The 13,957-nt window shown below is 36.7% G+C and overlaps 1 protein-coding gene across 10 annotated transcripts in view; it reads right to left on the minus strand.

Moving 5' to 3' along the window:
- Nucleotides 1–13,957, minus strand: part of ralgapa1 (Ral GTPase activating protein catalytic subunit alpha 1) — a 155,100-nt gene that overhangs the window by 40,516 nt on the left and 100,627 nt on the right. For all 10 annotated transcript variants that reach the window (XM_061895787.1, XM_061895788.1, XM_061895795.1 and 7 more), the window contains 4 exons: nt 11,823–11,946; nt 11,514–11,669; nt 8,021–8,179; nt 6,210–6,337 (listed from right to left, as the gene is read on the minus strand). In XM_061895787.1, coding sequence (XP_061751771.1) covers nt 6,210–6,337; nt 8,021–8,179; nt 11,514–11,669; nt 11,823–11,946 — 567 coding nt within the window. The remainder of the gene's footprint in view (nt 1–6,209; nt 6,338–8,020; nt 8,180–11,513; nt 11,670–11,822; nt 11,947–13,957) is intronic.

A 13,957-nucleotide genomic window follows, 5' to 3' on the forward strand; every position in this document is an offset into this window, starting at 1 on the left:
GTGTGTGTGTGTGTGTGTTAGGGGCAGCAAAGCCCTGTCTGTCTGTTATTTCATTGAACTCCATGGTGTTCAGGGATGAATAGTCTATCCTATTGCTATTGTACTATTTTTTCAGCTATAGTTACATTAATCATTAGTATTGTAGCAGCCTAGTTTTGAATGGCAGGGTCCCTGCTATCACATGTCGATAAAAATATAACATTTACAAATGCTGTAATAAATTAAGCATGATGAGTTGACTTGAAACTGTTTAATGTTGCACTTTTTATATGTAGAAGAAAGGTTTTGTCATTTTATTTAATCAAAGCAACAACTTGAGGCAGTTTAATGTGGATTAACGTGGGCAGAATTATTACAGTGTTCCCAATGTTAAAAGGATAAAGCCATTGTATACAAATTTGGTAAATAAATAACCAAAATATTTATATTTTGTTGTTTTCTTACTGTACCGAAAATGAACCGAACCGTAACCTTTAAACCGAGGTACGTACCGAACCGAAATTTTTGTGTACCGTTACACCACTAGTGCTAGCGGAGCGGTGCGACTGGTATTACGAGAGAAAGAAGGTGCGAATCTGGTAACAAATGTTGGAAGAAGAATGAATTCCCAAGAAAAACAGCATGGAGTCCATCGTTTGGCGGTGGTTTAGCTTCAAGCGAGAATATATTGAACAGACAACCATAATATGTCAAGTATGTGGCAAAAGCGTTGATAGAAAAAGTAGCATTACTGCTAATTTGTAGCATCATATGAAAAATCACCTGCTAGAGAATGACTGCTTGAAACTCTGCATGTCAACATCTCTGACCATTGCCACACCCAACAAAATGCCAAAGCAACCATCAACACCATTTCCAGATCAACGTCGAATGAAAAAAAATAGTCCACAACAGAAGGAGATAACAGCCATAATAACCTACCACATTGCGAAGGACGAACACTATTTGATATCCTATTATGCAGCTCATTTTTATTTGACAGTTATTGAAATATCTTGTGCGACACCATGCACAAAAGTGCACTTTATTTATTTAAAACTATTATAGTGGCGTTCTATACAAAAAGTGCACTTTAATTTAGTCTTGTTTTGATATATCATCTTAGTGACATCCTGAACAAAAGTGCACTAATAGATTGTTTTAAAATGTCTCTGACAATATTGCACGTTGTTTTGGAAATTACATGAATGTTTGTGCCACTGCTTAATAACTGTTTAACAAATACAGTTTTGATAAATTGACTTAGTTGTGATTTCCCTCTCTGCATCAAGGTTTAAAATGAGCATATATTAATGCAGTATGAACAAGAATGTTTTAATGTAGACACACAGAATCCTCATACTGGTGTGATTATATGCATCAAGTGTTAATTCAAGGCTAAGCAATATATCGAGATGTATATCGTGTTTCGAGACATGGCCTAAAAATATCGAGATATTAATCAAAGGCCATATCGCCCAGCCCTAACTGCAGCCCATGAGGTCCACCTCCTCAGGAAAACACACGTACAGGCCTGCCTGATGTTTTCCAATGAACATTTAAAAGTTTTAGAAAAGGCTTGTAAGAATGTGATATGCTCAGTTTAGATGACACAAAAATTTGGCTCTGTAGAATCAGCGCATTAAAAGGCTGATGCACAAGGTCATATATATACACCAAAGAATTTTGGATGACCTGCTGACCTCAGTCAGAAAACAGAAGATGAGACATGGTTGGGTATGTTCAGCATGACAATGACCCAAAACATACAGCGCAAGTCTCTCTTTTTCTCACTCTCCAGCCTAATGACAGGAGTCTAATGGCCGATGACTTCTCCTTTCTGCATATAGGGTATTTTGTGTTTTCAGTTATTTGTCTTGGAACGGCTGATAAAACCAATCTTTGACTTGTATGTTCTGCCGCACACTGGACATGTCAGTTTCTGGTTTGTGTTGGTGATGATACCAGATCCTTATCATCTAATATCAAATGTCAAATAAAAATATTGATACTTTTGATGCTTTAGTTATTAAAGATAATTTATATCATTAACAGGAAAACAGTTTTAAGTAACTAAATCATTGAGATCTTATCTAAATGAGACGCGACCATCACAGTTCTCACTTTAGATATTGCTCTTAGTTTAGAGAAGTGGGATGGAATCAAACAGCCTAACACCCATACTTATGCGTCCCTCCATTCGTTCATGAAAATGCCAAATTATGCTTGTCAGACGGGGTGGGCAGCCAGGCCTTGGTAAGTGTTTCCACAGGTCTTCTCTATCGACTGTCAAAAACTTTGGTCAAATCAATAGATGTGACACAAATACCTTTTTTTTGTTCAAAACATTTATCGTGCAGTTCTCTTAATGAAAACATCTCATCTACTATACTACGGTCACCTCTGAAGCCGTACTGAATTTCAGGTTAAATATTTTTACTGATGTTGGATATAACATGCTTCAAGATGATCTTTGCAAAGCACTTGCAAAGATGGAACATAGATGGGTTTGCCCAGCATCACAAGGACGCAAAACATACTCCGAAGGTAACCAATGTCGAGATAAAAAATAAGCATGTTAACTTTCTGGATTGGCCAAGCTGTACTCTGGGCCGGAATCTCATAAAAATCTGTGGCGGGAAGTGAATTTTCCAGTTGCAGAGTGACAGCCTCAAGATTTTCAACAAAATGTATGTGTAAAGAAGAGGGCCAAAAATCCCTCCTGAGATGTGTCTAACACGGATGACCAACAACAAAAAACAACCTATTTCTTTGTTTCCACATCAGCTACTAAGTCGTGTTTAGCTTGATTTTATTCAATAAACCTATAATCTTTTATTGTAAATGTTTTTGTCTCACTCTGTTGAAACAAAATGTGTTTGTAAGTTCGTTTTGAACAAAAAAAGTCCCCCTTTGGTCAGGGTAGACTTTCGCAGGACATGAGAGGGACAATGTCTTAGAAAAAGGAATGATGACAAAATGTGAAGATCGGGGCATAAAAAGATGATGGGACAATGTTGAGGGTAAGGGAGATAATAAGGAGAAAGAGAGGGAAAGAAAGAAGTGACAGATGTAGAAAGACTGCGGAGGAGAGGTGTGTGCAGGAGAGCGACTGGGAGTCAATAATGACTGATTACTGTAATTCAGGCTGTCAGAAGCATCGACTTGCTGCTGCCACCAATCAATACACACCAGGACACCAGCAGACACACACAAACATCTCTAAACCAGCGTGTGTGACATCACTCACCCACATACACTGTGTGTATAGATGGACATGCATGTCTTACACAAACATGTCTCACACACACACAAGCGCCTGCACACACACACATATACACTCGCGCACGCAAACACACACACACAGACGGAGTTCTACAAAAGCCGACTGTTACAAAGACACTGATATGTGAAAGAAGGTGCATGTGCACACGCTCACACATTACAATGGAGGTGTCAGCTACGAGCTAAAACCCCTCACTGAGCCTCGCAATCTCTGTCTACGTCTGACTGTGTGGACGTGAAGCAAAATGGATTCTTCAACCCAGCACTGCACTCCCCCAACACCTGCACCCCACACACTTCTTCCATCTTCTTGGTCAATACGTCCACTATTACTACGTGTTTTATCTCATTGAAAAGAGGGACAAGTATGGGGAATATCAAATGTGAAACTGTGTTTTTAGCAAAAGTGGTGCTGGTTTGATTCTGGGGGGTTGAATTTAATTGATTCCATAGCTCCTGTTCACAAACGCCTTGGGCTTACATCTTGGGCCATGTATTGAGATTTATATTTTTTTTAAATATCTTAAATTATTGACATTTGGCATAGAGAAGCTGAAGTTTGAGGGGAATCGTGCTAAATTAATGTTGGACTGACTGGATATTAGAAAGCAAGTTAAAGGAAGAATATACTATTTTCCTTATACAAACCCTGTTTCCATATGAGTTGGGGAATTGTGTTGGATGTAAATATAAATGGAATACAATTATTTGCAAATCATTTTCAACACATATTCAGTTGATTATGCTACAAAGACAACATATTTGATGTTTAAAGTGATAAACATTTTTTTTTTTTTCAAATAATCATTAACTTTAGAATTTGATGCCAGCAACACATGACAAAGAAGTTGGGAAAGGTGGCAATAAATACTGATAAAGTTGAGGAATGCTCATCAAACACTTATTTGGAACATTCCACAGGTGTGCAGGCTAATTGGGAACAGATGGGTGCCATGATTGGGTATAAAAACAGCTTCCCAAAAAATGCTCAGTCTTTCACAAGAAAGGATGGGGGGGGGGGGTACACCCCTTTGTCCACAACTGCGTGAGCAAATAGTCAAACAGTTTAAGAACAACGTTTCTCAAAGTGCAATTGCAAGAAATATCATCAAAATGTTCAGAGAATCTGGAGGAATCACTCCACATAAGCGGCATTGACGGAAACCAACATTAATTGACCGTGACCTTCGATCCCTCAGACGGCACTGTATCAAAAACCGATATCAATCGCTAAAGGATATCACCACATTGGCTCAGGAACCCTTCAGAAAACCACAGTCACTAAATACAGTTTGTCGCTACATCGGTAAGTGCAAGTGCTCTACTATGCAAAGCGAAAACCATTTATCAAAAACATCCAGAAACGCTGCCGGCTTCTCTGGGCCCGAGATTATATAAGATGGACTGATACAAAGTGGAAAAGTGTTCTGTGGTCTGACAAGTCCATATTTCAAATTGTTTTTGGAAATCTTCGACATTGTGTCATCCGGACCAAAGGGGAAGCGAACCATCCAGACTGTTATCGACGCAAAGTTCAAAAGCCAGCATCTGTGATGGGTGCATTAGTGCCCAAGGCATGGGTAAATTACACATCTGTGAAGGCACCATTAATGCTGAAAGGTACATACAGGTTTTGGAACAACATATGCTGCCATCTAAGCGCCGTCTTTTTCATGGAAGCCCCTACTTATTTCAGCAAGACGATGCCAAGCTTCATTCAGCACGTGTTACAACAGCGTGGCTTCGTAAAAAAAAAAGTGGGAGTGTCAAACATCGAAAATGTGTGCCACATTATGAAGCGTAAAATACGACAGCGGAGACCCCGGACTGTTGAACGACTGAAGCTCTACATAAAACAAGAATGGGAAAGAATTCCACTTTCAAAACTCAAACAATTAGTTTCCTCAGTTCCCAAAAGTTTATTGAGTGTTGTTAAAAGAAAAGGTGATGTAACACAGTGGTGAACATGCCCTTTCCCAACTACTTTGGCACGTGTTGCAGCAATGAAATTCTAAGTTAATTATTATTTGCAAAAAAAAACAACAAAGTTTGAGTTTGAACATCAAATATCTTGTCTTTGTAGCGCATTCAATTGAATATGGGTTGAAAAGGATTTGCAAATCATTGGATTACGTTTATATTTACATCAAACACAATTTCTCAACTCATATGGAAACGGGGTTTGTAGAAAGGCTTCAATTCTATTACAGTCCAAATGTATATAAATCAAACGACACTTCATAAAAAAAATTGCAATGCGTCCGTAAAGATGCTGCATAAAACCAAACCCTGATAGACCAGAGTAATTGTGAAGGAAGTCTATAATACCAGTTGATTTGAGGACTTGCATCAATGAAGCTGCCATCACTTTTTATCATTGACTCAATGTGCACCCCTCCTTAAGAGTTTGCAAAATGTTTCCAAGCATACATGCACACAATAACTTCTACAGTACTGGCGCAAAAAAAGTTTTTTTTGATGAAAGTAATTCAGTTAAATAGCAGAAGTGGAACATATTAAGTTATGAAACATACCTGTTCAGAGGTGCTGAGTTGGTTCTGTTGAGACCACAGTATCTCATTCTGTTCAATGCCATTTTATCTAGTCGTTCAAAAAAACTACTGCGGTCCTGTTTATAGTTATGGTACTGTGTTAAACTGGTGTATTTTTGCTGTAGGATATATGTGTTTGCTAATGTAAAAGAAATATTATCTCTACTACTCATATAAACCTCAAAATAGGAACCATTTCCAACAACAACAAAAAAATCTGCGAAAGTGGTAGAAGACAAAGGACTATAAATTGAATGTAGCATGTTAGAATACAATGACCTAATTGATATGAAAATGCCACTTTAGGAACATATTTTCTAAACAATGAAAATCAGAAATAACTTGTTGGAGTTACTTACACCGATCAATGTTGTAATGTTTTGAAAAGGATACAAGTTCTGGTAAAGAGGAATGAGCGATTTCAGTGCTCGGCTGGCATTGATGGCTGTGGCCCTGACCATTGTTGGCAAAATCTTCATGTCTACAATGGCGCCGTCGAACAGTGGCCCAAAAAATGGTACCTATAGTGACCAAAAATATTGGGACGAATGCAATTAGCAACAATTCATTTTTTGTACAAAGCAATAAACAGTTAATTAATGTTTTATTGAGTAAAAATAATCAGCTGTGTGCGTCACACAAGAAAAACAAACTGAAATCCAGTTGTTTTTATGATATATTACTTGATTGAGAAAAGGCTTCTTTTCATATTTAATTCAATATTCTGCTTGAGGAATCCACCCAAGAGATTAGTGTTTTTTTATATGATTATTTTGAAGACCAGGTCTCCAGCCTTTTTGCTCTATGACAGAATACAGTAATGCAGAGAATATCTTATCTAACTTGCTTTTGGACTCAATGATAATTCAATAGTTTTGCTTGCAGGATGAATGAAACAGAATATGGTTATGATATTAGTGTTGCGGTATCTCTGTCTATGTTTCTTGTACAGAAAAAATACATTGTTTTATTGTGTTACTTGTTGTTTAAAATACAATTAGGCTATCAGTGCTGTGGTATTAATGTCTGTGGTTTAGACTAAAACATAAACCAGAGCAGCATGACTCTCCCTTGGATTGTCAGACAATCTGGATGCATGTCTGTGTTGTCTGAACATGCACGCGCATTTATAAAAACTGACAGTTTGCAACTGCAACGGTACTAAATATTCTACAAATCTACATATAGTTCCGGTTTATTAATTATTTGAACCATTCTTTTCAAGGGGTGGAATTACTTTACAATTAATGTATACTGCATATAAATAATAGTATATAATCAACACGAGATCAGAATTATAAAATTAATATAGGTTCAAATATATACAAAACCCCCCCAAAATACTTGGTTAAATGCCCTTTGGATAAGTTCATCTTGGCTCGCCAGCAACAATCTTACGACATACCGTATTTTTCGGATTATAAATCGCAGTTTTTTTCATAGTTTGGCCGGGGGTGTGACTTACAGTAAGGAGCGATTTATGTGTGATATTATTAACACATTACCGTAAAATATCAAATAATATTATTTAGCTCATTCACGTAAGAGACTAGACATATAAGATTTCATTGGATTAAGCAATTAGGAGTGACCGATTGTTTGGTAAACGTATAGCATGTTCTATATGTTATAGTTATTTGAATGACTCTTACCATAATATGTTACGTTAACATACCAGGCACCTTCTCAGTTGGTTATTTATGCGTCATATAACGTACACTTTTTCAGCCTGTTGTTCATTATTCTTTATTTATTTTAAATTGCTTTTCAAATGTCTATTCTTGGTGTTAGGTTTTATCAAATACATTTCCCCAAAAAATGCAAATTATACTCCAGTGCGACTTATATATGTTTTTTCCTTCCTTATTATGCATTTTCGGCAGGTGCGACTTATACTCCAGAGTGACTTATACTCCGAAAAATACGGTAATTCTGGCTGGACATTTGACCAATTTTCTAAGCAGAATTGTGTATTTCATTACAGGGGTACATTTAAAGTGGTTAGTTTGCTGGCAAGGACCTGGCTTTAAACAATGTTTCACAAACATTTTTTGGGGAAGGCTAGTCCAGAAACTTAATTTAACAATAACAACAAAGCCAGTGTTATTTCCCGTTGTTCTGAGTAATCGTCCATCTAAATAATTTCTGTCTAACAAATTATTCTATGCTACCAAAAAGACCCAAAGATAGAAAGTTGCTGGTACCTCAGGTTTTTTAAGGATATGGATGGAATACATGTGGTTTTTCATGGGGTAAATGACAATCAGCACGTCTCCAAACTCAGTAGGGATGATCCCACGGCGATAGTCTCTGGAATGTTCCGACCAAACAATGTGGACTTCGTCATTACCCAGGTGTCTAAGCTGGATAGAGGAGAGAAATAATTGAAAACTATTGAGGCATGGAGATTACTATTGAAATTTTAATAAAAAAACACATTTTACTTTGTATGGTACGAACCTATTGCATGTCAAGCATACAAAAGTCAGACAATGAGCTAGACTGAGTGTATCCATGAAACAGCCAAGGTTTTGGATTGTTTGTCTGTACTGCTGTGTGTATGTATGTGAGTGCAACGAGACGACTGGCCCTGAAGGTGATTGAGTGAACGTGTAAAGATGGAGTGGACAAGATGATGGAGTGAAGCTCCGGAAAAATAAGAATATGGGCTGGGAGACACGACAAGTGTTCACAAACGCACGCTGGTGATAGCTCTGTCATTAACCTCAATGTCAGGCAAACACACACTCCAGCCTCCAACAGTGACACTTCTCTACTTGACTCTTGCATCTTGCAATGGCTGCCATCTCATGTATTTTTGTTTCTGGACACTTGCACAGTTCCACACGTCCACAAAGTAGTAAAAAAAAGCCCGGGCTATTTAATCCTGCCCTTTCCAAGATTCTGAGCAACAACTGATATTTTGTTATCTTTTCTGTGTTTAACTTCTTTACAGATGACCATTTTCTAATAAGCAACCTGGTAGTAGGGTTAATAGTTTGTAGACAGCCTTTTCAGTAATGGAAAAAGAAATAGAACAGTAGGAAGAAATAGATAAAGGAGTACAAAAATGCCGAACACATTCAATAACAGACAAATATAGAAAGTAAACAATTTTAAATAATGAATACCTTGATAAGATGACACTGGACAACATTGTATGTGTATCTAAATACAGCATATATAACAGATTAAACTGATAAACATTATAAATGACCTGATATAACATTACAGCAGGGCTGTGCAACCCGGGGGCCATTTGCGGCCCGCAGCTAATCGTTTACCGGCCCGCCACACATTCTGCAAAAATTGCAAAATTGATAGTCTTGCAAAAATAAAAATAAAAACATTTTAAAAAGGTGAAATGAGGTGAAATCTAATGAGAAAAAGTGGCAATGTTGACACAAAGCTGCCATGCAGGCATTTTTTTTTCTTTTTGTCTTCATTTTTTTTCCATTGATCAAAAAAAAAAAGGACAAAAAAATCTATGTTATGATGAATTATTACTTAACAATTATCATTTTAAAATGTTTTATGTGGAAAAAATATTGCATATGCTCTGTGGTTGCCATATAAAAACATCAAAGTTTTGACAAAAGAGCATAAAACAAACAAAATAATAGTTCAAACTTAAAATCGACAGATATATCGGAAGTTGATTTTGAAATTTAAGTGTTAAAAGTTAAAAAAAAACTAATAAAAATGCATCACTTTATGTGTGGGGAACCTTTCGGCTCTCAAATATATTTAGTAGGATTTTTTTTAACTTTTCACTGTGATTACTCAAAAATATTAAATAATTAAAATCAAAGGTGTCCTGCATTATTGATCTTTGAGGGCTTTAATTGCTAAATAAAGGAAGTATCCTAAAGGAATCAATAAAGTACTATCTATCTAAATAATGCATATTTCAATTTCACTATAAAAAAACAAAGTTGTCTTTGACAGAAAAGGCATAAAACCTTATTTGTTTTACTTTATATCAACCTCAAGTTGATATAGAGATTTACTGTAAGCATTAAAAAAAATAAAAATAATAGTTTGACTTATTTTTAACCTTTTAATGACTGAGACCCTCTATGCTCCACAGGAGCCCTAAGGATAAAAAAAAAAATCCATATATTTTGTTATAGTTTGAAAATGAAAAATATCAAAATGGCCCCCGCATGCTTAAATTTTTCTGTGTGCGGCTCTCTGTGGAAAAAGTTTGGACACCCCTGCATTCAGGGTATACATTAGAAAGGAACATCTTAAAATAATAATAAATAAATTCAGGACAAATTATGTCAGACACTGTGGTATTCATTGAATAGTACCACATGAATGCATTATTTTCAATTGGAGATTTACTTTATCTGTCTTTTGTTCTTTTGGGCCAGCTTACCAGGTATTTTTCATTTGCAATTTTGGGACCCAGAAGGGTTTGTGAGTTGTATTTTTGGTAAATATAAAAATAAAATAGATCTGTTGACTTGGACTTTTCCTATCCTGTGGCTTTTCCTAAATATGTTTGACACGTCGTAACACTTACTCAGGCATGAAACTTTAAATATACACTTTTGGATTACACAAAAACCCATCAAGTCTTCTTCAGTCAGTTCGCTTCCTGATTGTCACGTGACATGAAACAATTGCAAATCACTGAGTCCGAGGTTTTACTGTCCTTGATATTAGCCACACACATCTGGATTTCCTATCGTAACATGTATATTTGTCAGCACAGACAATTGTTTTGAGCTGATTGAGGAAAAAACAAATCACTTTACACCACAAGATAACACACCACACACCAAAGATAATTGGTCAATCTTTAGTGACATCAGATAAATTGGCCTTTGCTGTTTTTGGTCAGAAGGAGGCAATCAGGCTCAAAATCTTCACAATTGTCTTTTTTTTGTGTACCAGGGCTTAGAAGTGTGTGTACTTCTGTGCCTTATGTGGTCATCTGGACAGGGCTAAAGTGGAATATGTCATCTATGGATGTGCATTTATGTCAGGATAAACAGGTTCATTGTGTATGCGTGTCTATGAGTATGTGTGTTTTATGGGGCCATCAGCTGATCAAGGAGAGGGATGGTGTCTCACAGGCGACAATAATCCAATCAGAAGCCTACAGCGACATGATAGGCCAAGAAGGAGGAAGTATGATCTGATTAAAAGGACATTATGGCCATGTGCAGAGTGCCCAGTGCCTAGGGGCTGACAGGTGTGCACACAAACACACACACAATGTCAAACACACTAAATCTGCTTGTTGGGACACTAATACAACACATGCACAAACACAGATGTATTTGCAGTAAATGCTGTTGGAAACTTTGGGGGTTATTGAGAACAAACACAACCAACAGATCTATAGGTCTGTTTGCATGTGCATGAAATACCTGCGTTCATTTGCAATGCTGTTCTCATGCACAAATACACTGAGATTTACTAATTGAATTACAGTAAAAAATGGCAGTATATAGCAGCATTTTGGATGGTAAATGTTGTAGAATGAAAATAATATTTGTTTTTGCCATGAGAGGTCCATATAATCTACATTAGTAGTCTATATGTAGAGTGTCTCATTTTATCACCGGCATGGAGCGGACCAAATTTTTTTGTAATAATTTTATTTATTAATTTTTTAAAAATCTGATTCTACATACAATTATCTTTAGCAAACACTTTGCTGTCCTAAGAGGCATTAGTTACCTTTTTAGTGAGGTTGTGGTCCTGATCATGGGGCATTCGGGTTGAGACATGGTAGATGACCTCAGTGGTAGAGGTGGCATAGTAAGGTGTGGTCTGGCCAGTACTGCGGTTCCTCTGCAGACCCCCCATGAAACCACAGTGAGTGGTGAGGTCAACCTGAGGAAAACATTGTTTAAAAAAAACGGAAATAGCCATTATATCAAACATGAGTACATTCTACAAGGCAAACAAAGGTTTAATTGTAAGTGTTTAATAGATAATAAATACAAACAAGCGTGCAGAAAGGAACACACTTCTATTTTTTATTACCTCCCAACCCAGTCCAGAAACAAAGTCTTCATATGCCTGACTGCCCGTAGTGTTGGTGAGTATGGAGTGTTTGTCTTCTTGGCCTTCAGCAACGTAAAATACAGCTATCTTATGCGTCTCTCGACTAGATGATAGAGGAAAAAGTACAAATATAGAAATTCAGAAAAAATTAACCTTGCTAATGAAATAGTTAAGAGGCATAATGTGATTCCTTAAAACCTCCATGGCTTTCAGAGTTATCCCCAGAAAAGTCAATCAGAGGAAAGGAAGGTAGTAAACATAATTTGTACGTGTGCTATTAAAATGACCAAAGACTCATCTGCAGAATGACAAATCGGAAAGACAAGGGGAATTTAAGAAATTTATTTTTAAAGCAGGTGTCCAAACTTCATATATTGTAAAATCAAAGGATGCTGGGGCTATTTCAACATTTATTTATTTTTGTTTAAAACAATTCCTATGTATTTCAAGAAAAAACAGCCTGCATGTCAGCTTTGTGTTATAGTTGACAAAGCATATTAGCATCACCGTTACAACTAGTATTTCTTTTCTTTTTTAACCCTCAAGACAAAGACTTACTTTTTGTTAAATATTTGGTGTATTTCTGGCCATAATTTTTCTTGTCTTACTCAATGATACATGCATTTTCGTAACATTTTTTTTTTAATGTTAAATTTCAAAACTACATGTAAAACAATTTCACTGCCAGTTATTCAACAATACCCCAAAGCAAAGCAAGACATTGAAGTCCTTCATTCTTTAAAGGGCTTTAAACCTTCTTTGCTTAAATCTCTCAATAAATTTCAGCCATGAACAAAACTACCAAAATGTGATATTTTTTATTTTGACCCTTTGAAAGCCCTCTAATCAAATGTCACAGTTGTATTAATTTGCATAATTAATTTTTGTAATTTAAAAATGTGACATTAACAAAAGATTTTCAAAATGGTAAAAAAAAACAACAATTTGTTAAGCGCTGCGCTGCAGTTTATTGAGAAACATTATCAAAATATGTAAAAAATAAAAATAAAATAAATAAAGTTATCACATCCTTCAAAGACTGAAGATGGTTTATGCCCTGTTTGGCTTTGAAGATAATTAAAATAGAATGTCCGTAGTAGGGGGCTGGTTGCAACCTTTCCACGACTGCCGAGAGGGCGCTAACTTTAAACAATCCAAAGTGTTGAAAGTAATATATCCCGCCCTCTTTCGGCTTTGAGCATGTACATACATTGTATCCTGAAAGAATTCACAGCGCTTCACTTTTTCCAAATTTTTTTATGTTGCAGACTTGTTTCAAAATGGAATACATTTATTTTTGGCTTCAAAATTTTACACACAATATCCCATAATCACAATGTATATTTTTTTATTTGACTAATTCATGAAAGATAAAATAAGCTTTTGCTTAATACTTTGTTGATTTACTTTTGACAGGAATTACAGCCTCAAGTCTTTTTGAATACGATGCCACAAGCTTGGCACATCAATCTTTGGGCCGTTTCGCCCCATTCCTCTTTGCAGCACCTTTCAAGATCTATCAGGTTGGGTGGGAAGCATTGGTTTTCATCCAGGATGTCTCTGTATACTGCTGCAGTCATTTTAGTCTAATCAGGGAGGTGACAAAACCCAATGGTCATTCTTTCAGAGATAAAGCATTCCTCTGTGACGAGCGGAGATCCTTCCAGAAGGATAACCATCACTTCTATCAGGCCTTTATTGTATAGTGGCCAGACGGAAGCCATTTCTTAGTAAAAAGTTTGCCAAAATGTACCTTAGAGACTCTCAGACCATGAGAAACAAAATTCTCTGGTCTGATGAGACAAAGCTTAAACTGTTTGGTGTGAATGTCAGGCATCATGTCTGGAGGAAACCAGGCACCGCTTATCCATCCATCCATCCATTTTCTACCGCTTATTCCCTTTCGGGGTTGCGGGGGGCGCTGGCGCCTATCTCAGCTACAATCGGGCGGAAGGCAGGGTACACCCTGGACAAGTCGCCACCTCATCGCAGGGCTAACACAGATAGACATATCAACAGGTCAATATCATCCCTACAGTAAAGCATTGTGGTGGCAGCATCTTGCTGTGGTGATGTTTTTCAGTGGCAGAAACTGGGAGACTAGTCAGGATGAA

This window comes from Nerophis ophidion, linkage group LG03 (genome assembly GCF_033978795.1).
Source record: "Nerophis ophidion isolate RoL-2023_Sa linkage group LG03, RoL_Noph_v1.0, whole genome shotgun sequence".
Lineage (NCBI taxonomy): Eukaryota > Metazoa > Chordata > Actinopteri > Syngnathiformes > Syngnathidae > Nerophis > Nerophis ophidion.